The sequence below is a fragment of the Lucilia cuprina genome, chromosome 3 (assembly GCF_022045245.1).
Source record: "Lucilia cuprina isolate Lc7/37 chromosome 3, ASM2204524v1, whole genome shotgun sequence".
In the NCBI taxonomy this organism is placed as follows: Eukaryota; Metazoa; Arthropoda; class Insecta; order Diptera; family Calliphoridae; genus Lucilia; species Lucilia cuprina.
Genome location: NC_060951.1, coordinates 62,462,045 through 62,487,816, shown reverse-complemented (window position 1 = coordinate 62,487,816; position 25,772 = coordinate 62,462,045). Strand labels below are relative to the sequence as shown.

Sequence of the window (25,772 nt, the reverse complement as noted above, 5' to 3'; positions counted from 1 at the left end):
TTATTTAACAAATTTAACACTGTTTACTTGTTATTTCAAAAAAAAAAACTTATTTTATTTCTATTCTGTAGTAATTGTTGGCAACATAGTCGCACACAACACAACCAATTATGAAAAATTACAACCACCATTTTAATTTGTTTTTGGTTTCCTTAAGGATAGTTTGTTTTTAAGCGGTCTTTGTGTTGGATACACATACTAAATGTAGTGTATGTATCCAACACTTTTTTATTATTATTTTGTTTACATCTGTACAACTAGACAAAGTGTTGGCCTAGCAACAGGATATTCCTATGTTAAGTGGACATTAGAAAGCATACAATTTATTGTATATAAAATTGAACAATAGTATCAAACTTAAATTAATACAAATAATGACTGAAGTCCTATTTGTGAAGAATTCTATTAGCAAAAAGTATGTCAAAAACATCCATGCCATCTTAAAAAAGATACCTAATAGTACCTATAACGACACAAAAGTCATATGTTTTGGCTAAATATTATTCGCCGCAAAGAGTGCATTTAAAAATATAATATCAATTTGTAGTTGTTGTTATGTTTTAAAACATATTAAGACTACGATAGTCCTTTATATCACAATTTACTTCCAGATTCATAAATACATATGTATGTACTTAATAAAGTTGTTGAAAGTTTATTATTGTTATTACATATGTAAAAAGATGCATATGGATTAATGTTTAAAAATGGCTCTTTTTTAACTTGCATTTAAAAGGAGATATTTAACTTTAAAAAGGTAACAGTAAACAAGTTGAACTGCCTTACCAAAAAATACTGTTTTATCTAAGAACAAAAATGCCAGATATCTTTGACGTGAAAATAAACAATGCATTTTGTTTTTAGAAGCTAAACTTTAATATAAACAATAGTATATATTATAACATCTAGAAATTCCTAAAATTTAGGAGTTTCTAGATATTAATTTACTTTAAAAAAACAAAAAACGGATATATGTATTTGACTGTTTATTTTATTAACAAAGTTGCCACTTGTTAATGTTTTGCAGAAAAACAGGGTGGCATATAAATAATTAAAACTAACACAGGCTGCTACAAATATAAATATTAGCACTAGTTAATCACTAATTAAAGACTAATGAAGGCTTAAATAAGCATTTAATTGTTTAATTGAAAACATTAAGATTAATTATTTAAACATGTAGATTATAAAGCATTAAATAATAAAAAAATGTTTTTTTTTTTTATAAACCGGTATTTAGTTAAAAAAAACATCTGTAAGAAAATGTACCATAGAATGAGAATGTTAAAGAAGGAAATATAATAAAAAAAGAGAACAAAACTAATGTTATGTCAAATAATGTAACACTAAAAAACAAAAACACAACAACTCAATAGGAGAAACAAACAAAATAGAGTTGAAATCACAGTGTTTAGATGACAGTTCAAAACGGTCCACAACAACAAGAACAACAACAACATGAAATACTACTCAGCAGAATAGGGCAAAAAAATTTTTTTGTTTTTCTTCTTATTCATTCTGACTTTTCTGACTTACTTTACCTACCACTAACATCACATTGCACATAGTGAGACCAGTTAAATTTTTTTTACGTTTCGCTAACATTGTACTCACGGTATCGCCGCCGCACACTTTTACTATTTGTAAAATTTATTATATTTTTTTAAAACATCTAAATTAAGTGCGAGTGTGTATTAATTGTGTTAAAAAATAGTAGAGTATTATTAATAAAATAAATATGTATATTGTTATACAAAATGTAAATAATAAGTATAAAATAAATCAATTAAATGTGTGTTAAAAAGTTTTCTTCTATCGGAAAAAAATGAAGAAAAAGAAGTGTGTGTGTGTTTGTCGTCTGCCTAATATAATAAAATGAAGAAGAAGAATATCATAAAAAAAGTTTCAATAGGGAAGATGTGTGAAAAAATTAGAAATAAAAGTGTAAAAAATAACACAAATTTTTAATAAAAAGAAATAGTAAAAGTAAAAAATTATAAATAAAGTATAAATACACACCGAAATTATAAAATAAGTATGAAAAAAATTTGTATGTATGTTTTGTTGTTGTTTGAAGGAAAATGAATGCGTGTGTACTTTTTTGTTGCTGCTGCTGTTGTTGTTGTATGTAAAGTTTAAAACGATTGAATTTTCCTTTCCTCCTTGCCATCGTTTTGTTGTTGTTATTTTTTTTTTGTAATAACAACACACCAAAACACTGGACGAAATTCTCATAAAGGCATTTTAAAATGTTTACAATTAATCTGAACAAAAATTTGTGTGTTTTGGTGTTACTTTAAGACGTAATAGTAATTCTAATTAAGTATTTTCAAAATTCTCATGTAATTATGCAATTTTGAGGGAAAACTGGTCATTAAATTATTTAAGTAAAGTTAAAATAAATTAATTTTAGTGAATTCCTTTCTAAATTTCTTATCTATCAAGTATGTTTGTTTGTATTGCTGTGTATTTCGAATTGGTTATTTGTTTGCAGTGGATTTTTAACCAATCTCATCCATATATTCTAATTAGACTGCAATGAATTGTAACCAACCTACTTTTAATATTTATAAAATACAAAATCGACAAATTAAAACAATATTACTGTGTTTGATACAATTACTTTTTACATTTCACGATCTTTTTTATACCATCACTAACATTTTATACAATTGCCTGTTAAGTGCAATTTTAAATATTTTTTGCTATATTTTGGACTAGTCTAATAATGGCTTTTCAGTAAGTAGTAAATATAAAAATCCTAAATAACCACTTTATTAAATAAAAGTATTTTTATAAACGGTCAGATTTCAAAATGAATCAATCATCTTGCAGAATAAATAACGCTGAGTTTAATATTAATAATTCCGCTTAAAAATTAGTAACAATACCGCAAATTATTTCATGTAATAACACATCACTCACGTCAAAACTCAGCAGCGACCTTTTTCCAGTACTGATCCATTCAGTTTGGTGAATCATTCCTTATTCTTAAACACATTGACTATCACAGAACGTTTTAAGTTCCATTTTAGAATTTAAAAAAAAGTTAGTCCAACCGTAGGTTTTCTATTTTTTAAAACATACAAATATGTATATATGTATTTGTTTATTTCAATTCTAGTTCAGTTCTAGTTCAGTTCTAGTTTAGTTCTAGATCAGTTCTAGTTCATTTCTAGTTCAGTTCTAGTTTAGTTCTAGATCAGTTCTAGTTCATTTCTAGTTCAGTTCTAGTTTAGTTCTAGATCAGTTCTAGTTCAGTTCTAGTTCAGTTCTAGTTCAGTTCTAGTTCAGTTCTAGTTCAGTTCTAGTTCAGTTCTAGTTCAGTTCTAGTTCAGTTCCAGTTCAGTTCTAGTTCAGCTCTAGTTCAGTTCTAGTTCAGTTTTAGTTCAGTTCTAGTTTAGTTCTAGTTTAGTTCTAGTTCAGTTCTACTTCAGTTTAGTTCTAGTTCAGATTTAGTTCAGTTCTAGTTCTAGTTCAGTTCTAGTTCAGTTCTAGTTCAGTTCTAGTTCAGTTCTAGTTCAGTTCTAGTTCAGTTCTAGTTCAGTTCTAGTTCAGTTCTAGTTCAGTTCTAGTTCAGTTCTAGTTCAGTTCTACTTCAGCTCTAGTTCAGTTCTAGTTCAGTTCTAGTTCAGTTCTAGTTCAGTTCTAGTTCAGTTCTAGTTCAGTTCTAGTTCAGTTCTAGTTCAGTTCTAGTTCAGTTCTAGTTCAGTTCTAGTTCAGTTCTAGTTCAGTTCTAGTTCAGTTCCGTGCGCTTAGTTCCATTATTTAAACTGTATTACCTACAAACTTGAAGATTTCTAACATTCTTAATCAAAAACCTCTATGCTTTCATTATAATTTCACTCACTATTAAACAGACCTAATGCAATAATAACAAAATAATAATATTAGTAGTAGTTTCTACTTAAACTTATTATTACATTCATACAAATAAACATTTACACAAGTAAGAAAATTACATTGCAATTTCTCACACATCATTGTTGTCCATAATGTCGATAACGTCATTATCGTCATCATCAGCGCCATTGAATAATTGCTACAGCAAAAAAAAAAAAAAAAAAACAAACCTAAAAATTGCACACATATTTTAAAACACAAAAAAAAAAATTGCAATAAAAATTACAAAAACAAATAATTGATTATTTATCTCCATGACAATGAGATTATGGTGAAAAATCGAATTTAAAATTTTTTATTTGTTTTCTTAAGAGTAAAAATATGGAGTGAGATTTCAGTTGGAGAGAAAAAACCGTAAAATTTTGACAGCCAACAGCAACAACAAACACCAAAAGCAATTTGCCAGAAATTTATATGCAAGCAAAAATAAGAAAATAAAACACTTTTAAACTTACACTCTCATCCATACATACAGTAGTATTGTATACTAATGTATTATATTTGCCATGAATTGTAAAAATGCACATTGTATTTGTAGTAAATTGTCCTTTACATGTCGTCATTGTATAGTGTTTTAATTTACGGTCTCAAAGAAATCACAAAAAAAAGAAGAAATAAATAAAGAAATAGCAATAACAACAGCAATTATTAACTAAACAAAGAATAAACTAAAACAGTTGTAATTGTTGTTGTTTTTTTGATGTTGTATTTATTTGCTATGCAAATTTTAAAACTTAAAGGTCTCCTCCCTCCCTCTGCGTTGGGAAATTTATTTTGGCAACAGGAAATTGATTACTTTTTTATTTTTCGTTTTGAATACTTTAAATTCAAAATATTAGAATTTTTTGCTTGATTTCTTTATGTATATATAAACTTAAAGAAGAAAGTAGTGTAAATTGAAAGTTATGTTTTAAATTCAATTTGGGATTATGAAAAAGACTTAATTCCTATTATAAACATAACTAAGGTGTTTAAAAATACATAAGCTCCTTAAATCTGGTAAAAATCTAACTTAATCTAACTTGTAATACGTTGCAAAATGGCCCTATTACATAATCCAATAAGTTTCTTATATGTATGTGAAGGTTCCTTTATTATAAAAGAAACTTTAAAGATAAAAATTACGTTCATACGTTCATGAAAAGATTGTTCGGATGTTAATTAAATATTTAAATGTCACAGACTATAGATATCAACCCACATGATTGAAATCCAACGATCAACCATCGTTAAAAGAAAATTTCTTAAATTACATAAACTGATATTAACATTTCTTAAACTACACTCTTTTTAATAGTTTTTAATCAAAATCTTTGCATATATTATTTGAAACCTCCAACTTATTTTTAGTTATTTATATCAAAATTAAAACATACCAAAAGCAAATAGTCGAAATTATTATCTTATCAACTAAAAATTAACATATTTTCACGATTCCCTACACAAAAATAATACGTTAATAAATCCTACTTAAAACTTTTATATTAATATTCAACCACTCGAGGTGGGGGATCAAGAGTATTTTGAATTTCCCCTTTTTTTCTGTTGTTGCTGAGTTAAGTGTTGTGCATTTCCACATACAGTCAACATTTCGTACCACGCAGTGTACACTTAATAAGGTAGCCTCGTCGCTACAACAAATACAACAATACAAAAACAACAGGCGATTTGTTATTGTAGAATAATCCCATCTGTCAAAAAAAAAGCTGTGTGTGTAGAATGAAAAAGCAACAAATAAACACAATAAAAATATGAGTTTTTAGCAATTATTTAAATTTTTAACTATTAATATTAATATATTATATTAATTAAACGTGGAATGTCTGAAAATCATAACTATATCTATTGGGAAGACCAATTTTCCGAATTAAACGTGTTTTTTGTGAAAAGTGATTGGTCGTGTTAAAAATAGTTGAAACTGATTTGGAACGTATGCCGGAGCTAAAGATTTTCTTTTTTTATCAAGAGAGAAGGATAACAAAGACATTTAATCACGATTGACCTAGAAAACTCCTTTAAAACCATAATTTTCTTCACTTTTTAAAATTTTTACACCTTTTGCGATTTTTTTCTATGTAAACAAACAGGAATTTTGACAAATAAGATTGTAAAAGCTGATGATCAGCTGTGCGGACGAGGCTACCTTATTAAGTGTACACTGGTACCACGCTTGTAAGTGATGACTTCACCTCTGCCTAAAAAAACAACAACAGCACACAAATATACAAAATATCAAGACTGTCGACATTGATGACTTTTACCATGCCACCACCTACATTCTTATTGTGTTTCTTATATACGAATATTCTCTGTTTATGGACAATATACGAGGATAGGATGAGAATTTTCTTATATTAACTAGAGATTTTCGTTCATTATCCTTTCCTAAATCGTTGTATTTCAGTTGTGGATCAGTTCAGTTCCAGTTCAGTTCTAGTTCGGTTCTAGTACAGTTCTAGTTCAGTTTTAGTTCAGTTCTAGTTCAGTTCTAGTTCAGTTCTAGTTCAGTTGTAGTTCAGTTCTAGTTCAGTTCTAGTTCAGTTGTAGTTCAGTTGTAGTTCAGTTGTAGTTCAGTTGTAGTTCAGTTGTAGTTCAGTTGTAGTTCAGTTGTAGTTCAGTTCTAGTTCAGTTCTAGTTCAGTTCTAGTTCTAGTTCAGTTCTAGTTCAGTTCTAGTTCAGTTCAGTTCTAGTTCAGTTCTAGTTCAGTTCTAGTTCAGTTCTAGTTCAGTTCTAGTTCAGTTCTAGTTCAGTTCTAGTTCAGTTCTAGTTCAGTTCTAGTTCAGTTCTAGTTCAGTTCTAGTTCAGTTCTAGTTCAGTTCTAGTTCAGTTCTAGTTCAGTTCTAGTTCAGTTCTAGTTCAGTTCTAGTTTAGTTCTAGTTCAGTTCTAGTTCAGTTCTAGTTCAGTTCTAGTTCAGTTCTAGTTCAGTTCTAGTTCAGTTCTAGTTCAGTTCTAGTTCAGTTCTAGTTCAGTTCTAGTTCAGTTCTAGTTCAGTTCTAGTTCAGTTCTAGTTCAGTTCTAGTTCAGCTCTTGTTAAGTTCTAGTTGAGAAACTTTGACTGTAATCGAACTTCGTTGCAGCTGTAACTTGTTGCAGCTGTAACTTGTAAACCTCATTGCAGCTGTAACTTGTAAACCTCATTTAAATCTTGGTTCTGATTTCATTTTATTGGACAAATTACTATTTTTTTAAACACCGCAAAGAACTCGTATTTCCCTTTATATATAAAACGCCAAACAATAAACATTCTTAGCAATTTGATAGTCTATTGACAGCTGGCATTTACTAATTTATTTTCGCAAAAAAAAGATATTTCTAAATTGCCCTCGTGCCCATAGATACATACGTTTTTTAGACCTACACACATTCACAAGCTCATAAATATTGACTAATGGAAACATTCAACGAACTTAATCTGCCTTAACTAGAGACTCAGCATATACTAACTGTTAGAATACCATTTTAGTTGTTAGATTGTTTGACAATGTTTCTTTTTTTTGCTGAAATTGTCTGTTCTAGTTCAGTTCTAGTTCAGTTCTAGTTCAGTTCTAGTTCAGTTCTAGTTCAGTTCTAGTTCAGTTCTAGTTCAGTTCTAGTTCAGTTCTAGTTCAGCTCTTGTTAAGTTCTAGTTGAGAAACTTTGACTGTAATCGAACTTCGTTGCAGCTGTAACTTGTTGCAGCTGTAACTTGTAAACCTCATTGCAGCTGTAACTTGTAAACCTCATTTAAATCTTGGTTCTGATTTCATTTTATTGGACAAATTACTATTTTTTTAAACACCGCAAAGAACTCGTATTTCCCTTTATATATAAAACGCCAAACAATAAACATTCTTAGCAATTTGATAGTCTATTGACAGCTGGCATTTACTAATTTATTTTCGCAAAAAAAAGATATTTCTAAATTGCCCTCGTGCCCATAGATACATACGTTTTTTAGACCTACACACATTCACAAGCTCATAAATATTGACTAATGGAAACATTCAACGAACTTAATCTGCCTTAACTAGAGACTCAGCATATACTAACTGTTAGAATACCATTTTAGTTGTTAGATTGTTTGACAATGTTTCTTTTTTTTGCTGAAATTGTCTCGTCTGGCCATTGCGTGTTAAGAGCGTTTGTTTTTTTTTAATTTTTTTCGTTGTTTGGCCCGGATTATATAACATGTGTTGTCGGTTGTTGACTAGTATGACCAAACACGACTTTTATGACACCAATTTAATTAGTCTAACTGCTGCTAGTAGTCGGAGTTCTTATTATTCATGTTTAATTTTCGTTAGTTTTTGTTTTGTTTTTTTTTCTGTTTTTCCTTTTAATTGAACAAATTAGTTTGCTTGCATATTGTTTTTGGTCATTCACATTTTTATTTTAAGTGCAAAAAATGAAGGAAAGCAATACATTTATTATTAGGGTAGATAAGGCAGGTATTTTGCGGTTTAATTAAATTGTAACTAAATATTTAATGGCCGGAAGTGTGTTTTTAGTGTGATGGAGTTTTTTATGTTTAATTTTAATATATTTTATATTAAACTTCTTATTATATGGGAAACTGTAGATGATCAGTATTAATATTAGTAAAACTAGAATATTCTGTTAGACATTTGGTTATTGGAGACAGTTTTTGCGTCTGTTATGAGTCACGTTCTGATGCCTCCGAGAAGATGCAGATAATATTGATCTTATTCAAATACGATCGATGATCAAACAAATCATGTCCATCTCCCTATAAGTTGTTCTCTTTAAGAAACAGAATTGTGTCAGTTAGATCAGTTTAAAATAAACTTATATGGTTGTTTAGTTATCATTCCTTTCTTATTTAATAACAGAAATAAATTTAACTTGAAGCTTTAATAAATTATTAACATAATACCCACTTACTTCAAATTAATCTAAAGTGTATTTTAATTTAGTTCAATGCACTAAATACTACATGAGTATTTAATACCAGATAATGATGAGTGGGTATACATATTTAACTACACCTACAATCTGATTTACTACAAACTGCAACAGCAACAACAATGTAGTATGTTGTATGGTAGAGTACAACAAATGGATAACAACAATATTACAATTAAAAAAAAAAACTACAACAATGAAAACAACGATAACTATCAATTAATCAGTATGTTTGAAAATCAAAATAAGAATTTAGAAAAATTATTAAATAACAACAACAAGAAAAACAACACACACAAACACATAGCACAATACAACAAGTCAAAAGAAAATCATAGTGTTCAACAAATTTAAAATAACTAACCTCCTAAAAAAAGCAACAAACAAGTATTATTTATTAAATAAAATAAAAACAACAAACACATCATAATTGAATATCTCCACAGAGAACGTAAAAGTGAGAAAACAAATTAGCAAACAAAAATAAAAGTTAAACTCACCACCACCACCACCCAAAACACAACTTCACCTCTATTAAACGCCTCAAAATCGAAAGAAAAAAAATCGAAACAAAACGAACAACAATAATTGCATTTAGTTGACTAGCAATGCTGCTGATTGGTGCCCTAGCATTGGGTTTAGTCGAGTCAACACATTCAAATTTGGGCATCAATAGTTTAAGTTACAGTACAGTGGCCAGCAGCAGTGGTAGTGGCAGTAGCAGTAGTAGCAGCATTGGAGCTATTGGTCTTGGTGGCAGTGATGGTGTCATCAACTCTGTGATCGAAACAGCAGCAGCTGCAGCAGCAGGTGTTGGTGGTGTCAGCAGTAGTAGTAGTAGTGGATCCTCCAGTGGAGGAGTTTCTTCGGCCGTCTCAATATTTTCTCAACCCACAATGAATGCAGTCACCGGTCATGGTAATGGTGGCGGTGCGGTTGGCGTTGGTGGTATGATTGTAACAAGTTCTAATACTGGCGGTGCCTTATCCTGGGACAACAATGCCACCATACGTTCAGCCACTACGGGCGACTGGTCAATTGAACAGTGCATTATATGGCAGCGACCCCACCACATGTATTTTCAATTAGGAAATGCCTTTTTACTTTTGGCTTTTCTAGCACCACATCGACCGTTTGGCATTTTATGGTTGCGTGCAATGCTCGTAATCGGAGCCATTCTGCTAGCCATGTATGGCTATTTGATTGATTGCGCTCAAGATGTTGTGCTGTGGTCGTCGTTATTTTTTGGCGTTAACACGATTTACCTGATAGCAGCATTATGTCGCCTGCGACCCGTGCGATTCGATAGAGAAATTGACGCAGTAAGTGTGTAAATATTATTATTATGTATTACTATTTCTATTATATGTTCTAAATTGTGTATTTGATGTAAATTTTTCTACTTTTTTTAATTAATTAAATATTTGTTAAATGCTAAGTACGCTAGCAACTGTCCAAATATTAAACTTATGTTTTTTTATTCCCAAGATGGATTAATTCATGTTCATATGTCAACTACATTATTTTTTGTTGTTTTTGTTTCTATATTTATTTATTTAATAAATAAATGAGTCTGTCATTGTGTGTAGGAGTTTAACTCGTAATCATATTGTCAACAAGTAGAGGTAACACCTTAAAAAAGTAAAAAGTATCTCAAGGTTATTATATAGTTTATTTTTTGTTTATATAGAAATGATACAAATGAAATTGAAATGTGTTGTTTTCCATTAGTTTGTAACATTCTATTTGTTACACAGTGTATGATCCTAAAAGTATGCAGACATTTTGTTTATTTATTGAATAGTTTCACCTGACACTTGTTTAACGTGTTAAATACTTGCAAATGGCTTTTGCCGCATTTGTGTGAGATCAAAGTAGATAGGTAGATAGATAGATTGATAGATAGATAGATAGATAGATAGATAGATAGATAGATAGATAGATAGATAGATAGATAGATAGATAGATAGATAGATAGATAGATAGATAGATAGATAGATAGATAGATAGATAGATAGATAGATAGATAGATAGATAGATAGATATATAGATAGATAGATAGATAGATAGATAGATAGATAGATAGATAGATAGATAGATAGATAGATATGAATGTCGAAAGATTAACGTGAGCACCTGCCTTGACGGCCTTATCTCAAGGTGGTCTTTTTCACCCACTGGGTAGACTAGAGACAGTCTGCCATGCGCCCCTGAATTCCTCAATGAAGAACTCAGGTAGCAATTTTTGTACATGGATGTCCGGTCCATGTACAAGCACTTTGTTGAAGTACTCGAGCTATCTAATCTCTTGCCATAGCAGCCCCGTTGCGTAATGATAGGCCGCATTGGAATTAATCCGCGTGCCCCGACAAGGAAAAAAGGGGGTGGCGAGTCCCAACATCAGGTGAAATCAATCTTCCGACAATGCGGAAGTGACCACCCTTAATGATGTCATGAAAGAATTGCATTATTAAAAATGCAATCTCCATTATCTAATGATCCATTCCAGTGCATTCCTTAACCTCCTTAAGCCCGCGCAACCACACTACTTAGATGGCTCTGTTGTTTTGGCAACAGCACCTAGAGACATATTTGGTAGTCCGCAATACCCAACAAAATGGATCTTTTATGAACCCGTCAATGTAACGAAGGAAGTAGGAATTTCCAAAGTCAATTAATTCTGGTTATACCTCATGCCAAATCATTCCGAGGCAAAGCCAAGGATACATTTGACATCACCAGTTTATAGTCCTGGCAGACTAGAGGGATTGCAATACACCATGATGGAGATTTCATCATGGAAACATGCCCCGGGGGGAGATAGATAGATAGTTAGTTAGATATTAAAAGGAAGCAAATTTTTTGCGTTATTATGCTGACTGGCAGCCACTGAACGTATTAAAAATAACCGCCGTCAAAAAATATTTCCGACATTGTTACTGACAGCTGTTTATGTTTTTTTAAATATTTTTTTATACAAATAAAAAAGATAATATCTTAAAATTTGTATAAAAATGGATAGTATAATCAAACATTACAATGTGCAATATGTTTTTTAGGCACAAATCGACTATTATTGCAATTTTTGACTTGTTTTTGGCATTTTACTAAAAATATTTGTATAAGTTGTGTCAAGTTTGAAATATCGCACTAACTTTTTGAAGGTTGCCCACAGCAGTCATATTTTTTCGTGTTACTCGTTTGTAATATATGACTTTATGATGAACATGTGAATCCCCTAAATGTAATTTTATTAAGAGTAAAGGGATTGAAATAAAAAAGCAAATCTGTACATTGATTGTTTTTAATTTAAATTTGTAAAAACGTGGCGGATAGACGACCCTGATCTTGACCTTATAATAGTTTAAAACGATTCTATTTATAAGTTCAGTTTTATCAACAATTTTTCAAAATTGTAAACGAACAATAAATAACCCTTTGTAAAATTGTGTGCAAAATTTTAAAATTCTAAGGGTAAAAAATATGCGGGTTATATTTACTTACTAAAGATCTTTAAAAAATTAAACACAGATTGTTAGAATTGTTTTTTCGGATAAAGTTAAATATGTATTTGGTTTTAAATAAAGAAGAAAAACACAAATATTACATACAATTTACTTAAAATCTAAATCGTTCATTATGTTTTTTTATAAAAATAAAAATTCTTTATAAATTACTAAACTACTAGCTAGAAAAATTCGTTTTTTTAGTTTTTTAATAATTCACTAGAACTAAGTATATAAATATATTTATGTAAGGGTTATGTAAAACATGTATAGATTTCAAAAATAACGGTATAATTAGAAAATGATATGACTTATATGTAAACTACATACATTTGTTTGTGTGTTTTAGTTTTCATTTATGTCGTTCGATTACATTTTGAGATATCACAGATCTACGAATTTGTTTTTTTTTTTTTTTTTTTGTAAAAAATGAGGAATAATTTAAGAAATGATTGGGTAGAGAAATGATTTAATTTATAAAAAATACATGTTTTTTTATATAAATAATACTTATAAGAATTATTAAAAACTAATGGAAATTTACAATGTTTTGTTTTGTTTTTTTTTTGTTGAAATACTTAAAATTTTGGAAAAAGAAAATGCAGTTAATTATATTTTAAAAAAGGGTGGTATAAAAAATTTTTTATAAATTTTACTAACTACAGCTAATAATTTAGTTTGTGTTTTTTTTTTTGCATTTTACTGTAATTTTCAAAAATATATTTAGCATTTACAATGTAATTCATTTAAATGATGATGGTGTAAAGCTTATAATTTTGAAAATTTTACAATTAAAAACAAAAAGAATTAAATATAAAATACTAAGCTAAAAAATGCAGAATGTTTTTTGGTATATGATATTTTTGTGGTAGATTGAATTTTTTTTCTTTCTTTGAGTTTAAAATAATTTTTAAGGTACAAATATTTTTATGAAATATTATTAAATTTCAATTAATATTTAATTATTAAGCCTTTATAGAATTTGTTTAAAAACATAAAACAAAATTAATAAACTATAGATATTTGTAATTGTCCAGCAATATAATATAATTGTAAACAACTGGCCGCCATGGTAATCATATTACCAATGGCCACTGTCATATGGATACGACGAAAAGCCTTGTGTATACGCTGATAATGGGGACATTTAACTAAGTCACCCTGTACTAAACTGCCAATCTCCTTGCCACTACCAATTGTACCCTCAATCTTGTATTTTTCATGCATTAAACGTAGCAATGGCGGAGCCAAATACAAACGCACCAATAGCTCAATAGCGCCCGTCAGAGCCAATGAACCCAATTGTATACATTTCGCTAATGACCATGTGTTGACTAAAAATTTCACATAAAGTATAAGCATTATAATACTGAGCGCTGCATTCATAGCGAAATATTTGGGAAATAAAATCTGTTGACATTGGCCAAACATGTGGCGAGGCAATGAAAAATATAATGAAAGCCCTGTAATGAAAAGAAAATGGAAAATTTTTTATATTATTATTATTATTGTATTATTTTTAACCGCATTTTTAAATATTATTTTACAATATGTTGTGCATCAGAGTGAAATCAGGGTTGTTGTCAGTTTATTTTTATGATTTTGAATTACAAACATATTTGTTTGTTTGTATAGAATAATATATTGAAATTTAAAATGATAAATTTGTAATATATTTTCTAAGGAGGTCACTTATATTTAGTAAAAGTAATGATATTTTTAGTAAAAATGCCAAATTTCTAAAATTTCTTAATAAAATAGAGCTTTTTACATGCATTTCTGATGTTTTGATTTAGAGTAATATTTGGCATCACTGTTTTTTGTTATTATATTAGCAGGGATGGAAAATGCATTATCATTAGAAATTAAATACTTAGTCAAACGTTCGCTTTTTATTACTTTTTTATAAACCTTTAAAAATTGGTAAATTTTAACAGAAATCGTTTTGAAATTTTGATAAAAAGATATTTTGGCCAAATCTTTTGAAATTTTCTTTAAATCTTTATAAAATGTTAAAAATATTAAACCATAAAAACTTTCTTTTAAGAACGATTGCCGCGTAAATGATCAATTAAGAAAGTATCTTCATTAATTACTATTATGACGAAATATGTAAAAACAGTTTGGAATTCTTTTACATTTTTCGCATTATTTCTTTAGAAACAACCTGACTTTGATTTAAATAAGCAAAAATTAATATTTTATTAAAGGCTAAACTTACCCGACACAAATGTCATCCATATTTGAGCACCAAAATGCGTAGAGAAGGCTCCTAAGTAAGCAATCAATGCTAACATATCATTTCTTTTCGCAGGCATCTCTTGTCTATGATTTGACATTGACATGCTTTGCGGATGCTGCTGTTTCAAATATTGTTGTTGACTAACAGTGGAGCCGTTATTGCTACCATCAATAAGTTCCGGCCAAACAGTTAGCAAAACAAATGTAACAATAGCTATGGCTACAAGATGAGCAGGTTGTGCTGTTTTGGTCAGCAATCTAAAAAATGTAAAAGAAGAATAGAAAAAAAACTGATTAAAATTATTTGCTTAATGCATTATTTATAGGAATCTATAAAGAAATGTAAGATAGTAATAATAAAAACTAAAATAATGTTTATTGTAATACTACTAAGATTTGCGAAGAAGATGTTAAATAAATGAAGCATGAATTTCAATTAAAAATTCTAACCAAGTGTCTGCATTTAGCAGCTCGTTTGCTTTGGCTTGCTAGCTAGCTGCACTACACCCAGTTTGTTTGAAAATCGTATAGCAACTGGTGTACGTGCGAAAACGCATGCAATTTTTGTATGCTCAATGAACTATACAACACAAACAGCCAACAAGAAAGACGGACGGACAGACAGACAAACCCCCCCCCCTCGGTGCCGCTAAATATGTCGTAATACCGCACCCCAACGAGACTACATCTTCTAATGTCGTTTAACGTTAAATAACGACGTATGCTGCCGTGTCTGCTCTGTTGTATAGTGATCTACACTAGTAAATGCACACCAAAGATCTTTAGCATACATATTAAACGGTTCAACGCCAACAAAAACAACGACTCACATTATGCATAATCACAAGTGTTGTCAAAGCATAAGGTGTTAAAATTAGTTTGCATATTGAAAAAAAAACGTTAAATGATTTATGGCGAAAATATTAGTTAATATTAAGGTTTTTATTACAATCAACTAGTTAGCAAAAAAAAGCGCTAGTTTAGCATTATTCCTGCTTCACACTTATTAATAAAGTTAATGTCTTGACATAAACACAAACAAACTGCAATAAAGAAGTTGTAAAATAACTTTTATTGTATTTTTTTGTTATTGAACCGATTGTCAACTCTATGGCTATAAAACAAAAAATAATTAAGAGCTTTTTGTTTTTTAATGGGAACATTGAAATGTGCAACATTTTACAATAAACAAAAAACTCATTAAACAAAGTATAAAAATTGATAAAGTCCACTTTATATTTTAGAACTGAAATCACGAATAAATGCTGCACGAGTTTTAAACAAAAAAGTCACTAGCAACTAAATTGTAATAAAATAGAAAATAAAACTTTAACAAAAAATTTCCGTAAATGCAAAAAAATGTTAAGTTGTTTATTTGTATGATGGTGTAATTGTAATATAAATGTAAAACTGCATGGTTATCAGTTCTAGACGTCATTTAATGTCATAATTTTATTTTATAAGAAACGTCACTTTTTTATTTCTTTATAGGAGAAAAGCATGAAGTATTAAATTTAAAAATCAAAAAAATTTATAAAATATATGAAAACATTGCTAGTATTCAATAGAGTTTTTATTATTGAATAGCAAAATTTTCATAAGTGAATGATATCCTAATTAAAAAAAATCTTTAATCTTTTAAGTCGAAAGTTGACTGTTTGATAACTGTCGATTTTTATCTAAAAAATCGATTATTCTACCTTTTTTCTACAATATAGTTGATTTTTTTTAATATTCGACTTTTTTTGTAAGAAAAAAGATCGAATTAACGATTTTGTAGTAGGAAAATATAGTTGAGTTGGAGGTCAACTTTACCCATTTTACGCTTTCTCGCGTTCTAGGAATCTGTCAAAAAAGTATAATCAAAGTATTTGTATGCTATAAGTTGCAAGTATAAAAGCATACAATGCCTTGTCGCGTAGAATTTTTATAGTAGATATACTTTTATAAGCGTCTCAAGCGGCACACGATCATGTCAGCTGATTTTGACGTTTTATATACTTTTTAGTGCGTATTTATAAGTTTTAAAAGTTTAAACTAAAAAAATACTGGAAAAAATAAATAAAAGCTTTAGAAAAGCTTAAAAAGCCTTGCATGTAACTTGAAGCGTAGAATGCAAAGTTGGTAAGAAAAGCACGTAATGCTTTGACGAGAAAAAGTGCACTATGGACCTCTAGGTTTATTTTTCATAAATTTCAAAAATCCAAAATGTCGACTTTCAAAAAGATAAACATTTTTGAAGATTTCAAAATGTAGACTTTTCAATTAAAGTCCTTTATGTTGCCTTAATAAAGTCAATAAACCAACTATTTAGCAATAAGTTGAGAAATGTAAGAGTCAAATATCGCTTTTAATGAATAAGACTTCACTTTTAGAAAAAAAAACACCGTATCAAATTATGAATACCTTAAGATTTGAACTATTGTAAATATTTTCATATTTGCTACTTATTTTTAACAATTTAAAACAAATTTTAATTATATCTTATATACTTTTAAATTCACTCAGTTAGCAACACTTTTTCTTAGAAAAAGAAGAGCAATGAAAAGAAAACAAAAATAACAGCAACTACTACTTCTGTTGCTCTTAATTGCTAGTTATACACTGGGTAACTGGAAAAAGTTTTTGTTGGAGCGAAAATTTACTAAATCTTGAAATATTTATTTATTTTTAATTTCTAAAACAAAATTTTGCGATAAGTTTTTATTATCTCTTATCTCAAAGTGCAACCGCTATAATAACTGCAAAATAAGCAGGTGGTAAAACCAAAATATTCGTAATTTATTTACTTAAAGTCAATAAGGTGTTTAGCCGCCATTTTTTAAAGTTAATTTATTCCAATTATAATTAACATATTTAGATAATTTGAAGAATTTAACCTTTACATTTATTGCTAAAATGTGTAACCGCCATTTTTTTTGAAATTTAAGTTTATTATGTAATATATACATATCAATGTTATAGATTTAAGTTGTTTAACCTAAAAAAAAACTTTTTAGGTTAAATAAATTATTTGTTGCAGCCAACTACATTATAATTATTAGTTAATTAAATTTTTTTCCTCAATTTTTATCTAAACAAATTGTTTATTTGATTATGGCGCTAGCAATTATTTCTTTACTTTTAGTTATTTCCTTGAAAAATTGTGCAATACGTATTTATTTATCTATCTACTCAAACAACATTCTTTTGCTATTTTTGAAAAGAAAAAAAAACGTCATTAAAAACAAGAATTTTTAGACGTCATTAAAAAAATGCAAGATAAAAATAAATATTTGAACTTTGAATGTGTTATTTAACAATAATATTGAAATTTAATAATAAATAATTTTAGATCCAAAAAATGTAGTTTAAAGTCTATTTAATTTATGATTTAATTATTTTAAATAAATATTTATTTGAAAAATTCATTTTTTTAATTTTATTAGTTTGTTAAAATTTTGAATTTTATTGTTTGCTAAAATGGGCGGTTACATTTTATTTGATCTTACAATTTTAATGAAATTTTCTGACTTGTTGCATTAATGCTTATATGAGCACAATGTGTGTCATGATTGTAATTTTTTTGGCTCAAGGAAATTTTGCCAACCAGTTTCTTTACAATATATTTAAACAAAAAAAGTAATTATAAATTCACCTTTAGGTGTTTGTTTTTATTTAAAGAGTTTTGAAAAAGTAATTAATCAATCAATCAATGTTTATATTTTTATTAAATAAAAGCAAAATTTTAAATTTTGTACTTTAAAATGTTAAAAAAAAAGTTTAAAATTTGCGGGTATTAAATAATCCATTGAAATTTTTTAAATAAAATTTTTGGAAATTTTTTAGCTTCAATATTAAAAAAAAGTTTTTTGAAAACATTTTATTTTGTTAAAAAATTTTATAATAATTAATATTTATATGCTAGTTTTAAATTACACAAAATGGCGCTATTACAAATGACTTAAATTTAAACAAAATGGCGTTTTAAAATATGTAATTTAAGCATATTTAATATAAATATGTTTATAATTTTTTCATTATTTAACAGTTTTTATTTTGAAATTGTCTTATCAATAATATAAATAACAATTTACACCATTAAATAAGTCATTGTTTACGCAAGTGTAAGAGAATTTTCCGTAAAATAATAATTTATTACGTATAATAATTATTTATTTATTGTGTTAGCAACAACAGAAAAATTTTGTATATTTATTTCGAAATTTCAACAAATCATTTCAAGTTCATATGAGTGTTTTGTTATTTGGCACTCAAAGTTAATATGATGCGAAATTAGAAAAAAAAACACATACAGCTTAGTTTTGCCAACAGAAAATTATTGTAGAAAAGTGTTATTTAATATTTTTCACAATTATATAATAGATTTATTTGAAAAGCAAAAAATCGCATGAATTTTATTTTCGTTTATAATTTAAAATGTTTATACATATTTTTAAACTATATTGAAAATATTTAATTAATAAGTTTTCTAAAAATTAGAATTTTCGCAATGTTTAAAATAATCTAGAGATTTTCTAAAATTTCGAATTTTCGCAATGTTTAAAATAATCTAGAGATTTTCTAAAAGTTGAGATTTTCGAAATGTTTAAAATACTTTTAAACTAAATTTTTAAATTTCCCGACTCGAAATCAAAAACTCGAATCAAAAATGCTCGAGATGTAACAAATTTATAATAATTATTGCTAAATAATCGCTATTGATTGATATTGATACTCGCTATTGAATTGAGTGATAGGTGAGCTTTAAGAGCACATTCTCTTGTCGCTTTCGATAGGAGTTTTTTAATGTTTTACCCGTGAAAAATTTTTGAGAAAACTTCGATGGTGAGTGATTTTATTATCGATAGCCATGATCATGGTCAGTGGAATAAAACACTTAAAAGTAGAATGAAATTAAAACAAGGACTTGAATGGAAGATAACTGATGAGAATGTAATCCATTCCATTTTTAGTATTCTCATAATTATTATATTACAATTTGGGAAAAAATTATACCTAAGAAGGACTCAAACTAGAGCCTCAAAATATTAATTTTGTTTGAATTTATTAATTTCCTCATTTTTTTTAAATAATTTATTTAAATTATGAACATTTTAACTTCAATTTATAGTTTTTTATTTAAATTTTACTAAATTTTGTCATTACATAAATATTTAATTTAGCACAAACTTTTTGCTTGTCAGCAACTGTATACAACAGCTTTACATGTCAAGAGAGCAAACACACACACACTCATTCACTTAACAATGCAAGCAAGTTAAGCAAAAACAAAAAAAAAACAAAATAGAGTAATAATAAAATGAGGAAAAAAATGTTAAAATTATAAAAATGAAAAGAATGACATAAACTCACGTGTAAATTTTGCTGGTTTGTAACCTTCTTATCGCCTGTTGCATTTTATATGCAAATTCTCTTGTCAACTGGGTACTTTTAGCCAAAATGTCTTCATTGTATATTTCACCCGTAGCCAACAACAATGAACTGCTGTTAACAACATTCGCATCATTTTCATTGCAGTGTCCACTTAAATTTGTGATGACATTGTTGCCATTGTCTGTTTGTGAAATTTGACGAGGAAATCTTTCGTACAAGTTATTGTTGTTGTTGTTGGAAAAGTTAAATTCATCGTCGTTTAAGGTGGGACGTGGTGGTGTGGTAAGGTTTGTGCTGAAGAAGTTATTAGCGGCATTTGTAAATTTGCCATGACCAAAAGGACATTTGGAAATTGATGCACTTGTTTGCAATTGTTCTGTTTTATTGTTTTCACTTTTTTGTTGCATTTTTTCTAATGTTTCAATTTCTTCTTTTTCTTGTTGTTGTTGTTTTTGTTTAAACTCTTCATTGGCAGCACGTTTCCGCATGGTATATTTAATAGTTTTTATAATTTTTGTGGGCATACCATTTTCTATGCACTTTTCGATTTGTTCGTTTTCTAATACAGAATTATGGCACATTTTGTTAAATTTTTATTTTTATTTATAATAATTGTTACTTTTTTGGAATTTGTTTAAAAACATACAACACTTTTTAACTGTTACTATTTTTTATTTGCAATTTAAATTTAATTTATTGTTTCACTTTTTTGTTGTTTTTTATTTTTGTTATTTAAATTAACGGTGGGTTGTTTAGTATTTTATTAATAAATATTTTTTTTTGGTTTTAATTTAAATTTATAAATAATTTATTTTTAAATTAGTTATTTATTTCAAATTTATCACTTTTATTTCAAATTTTGTAATTTATTTCTTCCGATTATTTAAAAAAAAATTTTCTAGTGTGTCTGGTATGATTGAAAACTCTCTGTTTTATTCGCACAGAGAAGACCCAAACTACGCGACTTTCACACTTTGAGTTGATAAATTGTAGTGATTCGCCAATCAACCGTGTGCAGTGTTTATATTTTTCTTCCACAATTATTTTTTTTTATTTTTTAGCAAAAATCCCAACAAAATTCACACTCACTCATATTATTATTACTCTTACACATTATTATTGCTGTTTTGTGCCTCATTCATTCATGCTGAATTTGTATTTTTTCAATTTTTTTCATATAAATTTTCTCATGCATTCATGTTCTTCGTAAGTTTACTCTTTTTCTCACTGTCACTTGCTGAGAGTGATTAAATTCGCTGAATCATTTTGTCTGTGTTACTAGCTAAAGTGAACCTACCTCCTCATCATTTCAGTGCTGTGAGCTACATAATTTATTACTCTTACGAGAGTAGTTTGAAAAGTTTACCTAAAAATAAAGTGTTCTATTAGTAACTAGAATCCAAAACCAAACTGAAGGGCGTATACTTTTTATTTATAGTCCACATTAAACTATAGACTATAATCCAGACTATACAATAGTTTCTACTAAGGACAAGACTATATAAAGCCCAGACTATTGACTACAGTGTGAACAATAGTCCATACTGCACTTAAGTCCGCACTAAAGATTTTCTTATGGTCCAGGCTAATGTCTAGATTATTATACAAATTATACCCCATAATATATTCCAAACAACAATAAGAAATAGACTATAGACTAGAAAATAGACTCGACTAAAGACTACACTACAGACTACACTATAGACTAGACTATAGAATAGACTGTAGACTATATTATAGACTAGACTGTAGACTAGACTATAGACTACACTTAAGACTACACTATAGACTAGACTACAGACTAGACTATAGACTAGATTATAGGCTAGACTACAGACTAGACTATAGACTAGACTACAGACTAGACTACAGACTAGACAAGACTTTAGACTACACTATAGACTACACTATAGACTACACTATAGATTAAACTTTAGACTACACTGTAGACTACACTATAGACTAGACTATACTCCAGACTATAGACTATACCATAGACTAGACTATACTCTAGACTATAGACTAGACTATACACTACACTATACACTACACTATAGTCTAAACTATACACTACACTATAGACTAGACTATAGTGTAGACTATAGACAACACTATAGACTAGACTATAGAATAGACTAAAGACTAGACTATAGACTACACTAAAGACTAGACTATAGACTACACTAAAGACTACATTATAGACTACACTAAAGACTACACTATAGACTACACTATAGGCTAGACTATAGACTACACTATAGACTAGACTATATACTACACTATAGACTAGACTATACACTAGACTATAGACTAGACTATAGACTACACTTTAGGCTAGACTATACACTAGATTATATGCTAGACTATAGGCTATACTATAGACTAGACTGTAGACTAGACAATAAAGTAGACTATAGACTAGACTATACAGTTTTTTTATATCAAACTAATTAAACCTATTTTTCAGTTGACCCTCGTATATTTTCTCATTTTACCTATATACTTATATGTTATTAATGTAGTCTATATTTTTTTGGGGGCCATTAAACAGATGTATTTCTTTTTTTTTTGCTATAATTGTGTGCGAGTGTGGTGTGAGTTTATTTCACATCATCTTATCGCTGTCATCGCCGCTATTGTTGTTATTATTGTTCTGATTTCTTTAGACTCGTGATTAGGAGACGTGCCCTCTCATACGCAAACATACATATTTACTCCTACAACAACCTACGTCAATATTAAAAAAAACACATCACAAGAACAAATTTATTGTTGTTATTTTCTTAAAATTTTTTTTGGATAATATTTGGCAAATATACATTTTTATAGCACGTACTATAATTGATCAGTTCAAAGTAAATGAATCAATGTTGCGAAATGTTTTTCTGTTGTTCGAAATATTTCCAAAAAATTTATGTTTATTTAAGATTTTTGGACTTAATTTATTTAATGAATTGCTCTATGAACTTGTTGGAGGTTTGTTTGTGTAATTTGTCGATTTAAATTTCTTCTTGTGAAAAGAGTATATCTAAACATTAAATTTTTCACGTGCTTATCATTATTGTGCTGGATAAGATAGTGAAGTTAAAGAAAAATAGTCTTCAGACTACATTCTAGACTACTGACAGGTCTATGAACAGGTCTATGAACTATGAACCAGACTTTATTTGAATATAGGCAGACTTTGAACTATTGTTTAGATTATACTATTGGCTATAGGCTACATTACCCATAGTCTAAGCTTTACAGGCCTGTCACAGAGTTCCATTCCGATCGAAAGTGGAATGTGATCGATAAAAACTTAAAATAATAATTTCACATTAAAAATGTGAAGTGGTTTCATTCCGAAAAAGATGTATTTTTTCTTTATTGAAGAAGAACATTAGGAAAGTTAATTCCACTCTCTATCGGAATGGAATTCTGTGACAGGCCTGATGGAATGGACAAATAGTTGAAACTGTGGGCTAGAATAAAGTATATACTATAGAGTAGATTATTTAAAGGATTATATACTGGAATTAGTCAAGAATTTAACTTTATTATAGTTGATTCTATACTTTTTTTCTAAATTTAACCATAATTCTTTTCAATTCCAATAATGCATTTAATGTTCATTAGTAAACATTTTTTTTAATTTTTAAAAATATTTTATCTATAGTCACACTTTATTATCATATTAACAACTCACATGTCTTGCATTTGTGGAATTATTTTTTTTGATAAACATTGCAAATATTTTAATGAAATTATTAAATATAGAAACATCAGCTAATGTCAAAAGAAAAGCACAAGATTTATATAAAAATGGAGCATGAAAAAGATGGTGGTTGCACTTTTTATTAAATTTATGCAAAATGTGATAATAAAGTAAATTATTTAGCTAACACTTTAGAAATTTGTAAAAAATATAAGTAGCTACTTGTAAAATTAGATTAACAAAAAATGGCGGTTAGAATAAAAGTTAAAAATGGTATTTCCATAATGATTTTAATTGGGTTTGCTTGCATTTTTACGTAAATCATTATGAAATGTCTATTTTTATATTATGACACTTGAGATAAGTGTTGTTAACACTATTGCACTATAGATAAATATAAAGCCGCCATATTGAAGCTGTCATTTTGAATATGGCAAAAAATTAGAAAACTTAAATTTTCTTTAATTTTTAAGTAAAAATAAAAAACGGACCACTGTCTTATATGTCAACAACGTGGTAGCATCATTTTCTTCGTTTTAATTTTTAATGGCGATCACGCGTTTTTTATTGTTATTTTGGCTGATGTAAATAATAAATAATAAAATTTTGTTAAATTGCACTCAGCTTATCAATCTATTCACCATTAGTGGCTTCCTTATCGGGAATATTGTTGTAGTACATATATGTAATTCCAACACACACACACACACACATACACGTATTTTTGTTAGTTTTTATTATTATCTAGATTTCGATCTGTAATGGAGTAATAAAAATTCATTCATTCATATTTATTTATTTAACATGCACTAGACAAATGGCTTTAAATAAAGCATATTTAAATTCTTAATAGATAACAATGATGGCCTGGCTGGATATAAAAATGTTTCTATACAAACATGATGATCTTCTGTAGGCAAATCATAAATAAAATCTTAATTTCAACGGAAATGAGTGGACATCTTTTTTTTCTATCATACTGCTAGTATTATTTTCTTTTTTTTAGCTTGTAATAATTGAATTCTTGACCATTTAAGAACTAAATTGTTATAGAAGTTTTTTATTTTTACTTAAAATGTGTGTACACGCGTGGGCTATTAAATAAAGATTATCATCATCATCAGCTATTTATTTGTCTGATATTTCGAATCAAATAAAATTTTGCAAAATTTTTATTGTAATTGGTTTTTATTCTATGTTGCTATAAAATAATGTAGGTTGTAATCAATAAAAATTGTTCCCTTCATTAAATTAATAGAGATTTTTTAAAAGGGATTGTTAATATAACTTCAAAGAGTTCTTTTAAATGTATGAAAAGTACCATTTTTACTCAATGCAAATTCGAAAAGTTTAAAAATATAAACTTAACTCTAGACTCGTCTACAAACTTGGCTATTAAGGGCCAATCTTTAGGTTAAGGATTAGGAGGTATTTAATTGAAATTAATCCCTATCTACTAGTTATTTTACACTTTAGATATCTATTGGTTGAAATTATGAAAATAAGCGCCCAATGGAGGTGCTGTAAACTTGAGCAAGAAATGCAAAAGTGTAAACAGCTGATGCCAAAAAAAATTAATACAATTTTTATTAAAAGTAATAGTAAAATGTTTGATTTATCGATTATAAATTATGGGGACTTCATGATATATTTTTTAATTTTTAATTTAAGTTTTCATTAATTTTCATATTACATTTACAATTGTCTTCTTCTTTTTCGTAAAACATGCAATGTTTTGATAACAAGCAGTAACGTTTTCTGTATGGCAACACAGAAAAAGAGAATTAATAGCAGAATTAATTTATTTTTAGATTGCCAACTCGAAAACCCGCTCTAACTAAACTAAAGTGTGGACTAAAGACTAGACTAGTGTCATCACTATAGTCTATATTTATATAAACTAGACTATAGCCTGCAATCTAGACTAGAATATCTGAATTATATACTAGACTGCATTTCGTACTATAGACTGGACTATAGACTATTATATGGACTATAGTCTGGAATATATATTATACATTGTAGTCTGTAAGCTGCACTGTATTGTAGTATAGACTCGACTATATTCTGGATTATAGTCTGGAATATAGATTATAATATACTACAGTCCTAGTTATAGATTATAGAAGACTGTAATCTGTGCATC

General features: G+C 28.2%; 2 protein-coding genes across 7 annotated transcripts in view; one reads left to right on the top strand and one right to left on the bottom strand.

Moving 5' to 3' along the window:
- The first annotated feature begins 1,957 nt into the window (after positions 1-1,957).
- LOC111682992 (blood vessel epicardial substance) overlaps positions 1,958-25,772 on the top strand; it is a 46,558-nt gene continuing 22,743 nt past the window's right edge. For 2 of the 5 annotated variants that reach the window (XM_023444998.2, XM_046947598.1), the window contains exons 1-2: positions 1,958-2,124; positions 8,818-10,128. In XM_023444998.2, coding sequence (XP_023300766.2) covers positions 9,415-10,128 — 714 coding nt within the window. In that variant the 5' untranslated portion in view covers positions 1,958-2,124; positions 8,818-9,414. The remainder of the gene's footprint in view (positions 2,125-8,817; positions 10,129-25,772) is intronic. The other 3 variants (XM_046947597.1, XM_023444997.2, XM_046947596.1) reach the window with 3 other exon arrangements.
- Positions 12,926-20,633, bottom strand: LOC111682993 (transmembrane protein 205). 2 transcript variants are annotated; one of them, XM_046947600.1, is made up of 3 exons: positions 15,004-15,154; positions 14,534-14,811; positions 12,926-13,775 (listed from the first exon to the last, which is right to left on the bottom strand). In XM_046947600.1, the coding sequence occupies exons 2-3, from the start codon at positions 14,655-14,657 to the stop codon at positions 13,318-13,320; spliced, it is 582 nt and encodes a 193-aa protein (XP_046803556.1). In that variant the 5' UTR covers positions 14,658-14,811; positions 15,004-15,154; the 3' UTR covers positions 12,926-13,317. The 2 variants fall into 2 exon arrangements, with proteins under 2 accessions (XP_046803556.1, XP_023300767.2); XM_023444999.2 differs by lacking the exon at positions 15,004-15,154 and adding an exon at positions 19,909-20,633 and having other exon boundaries at positions 12,927-13,775.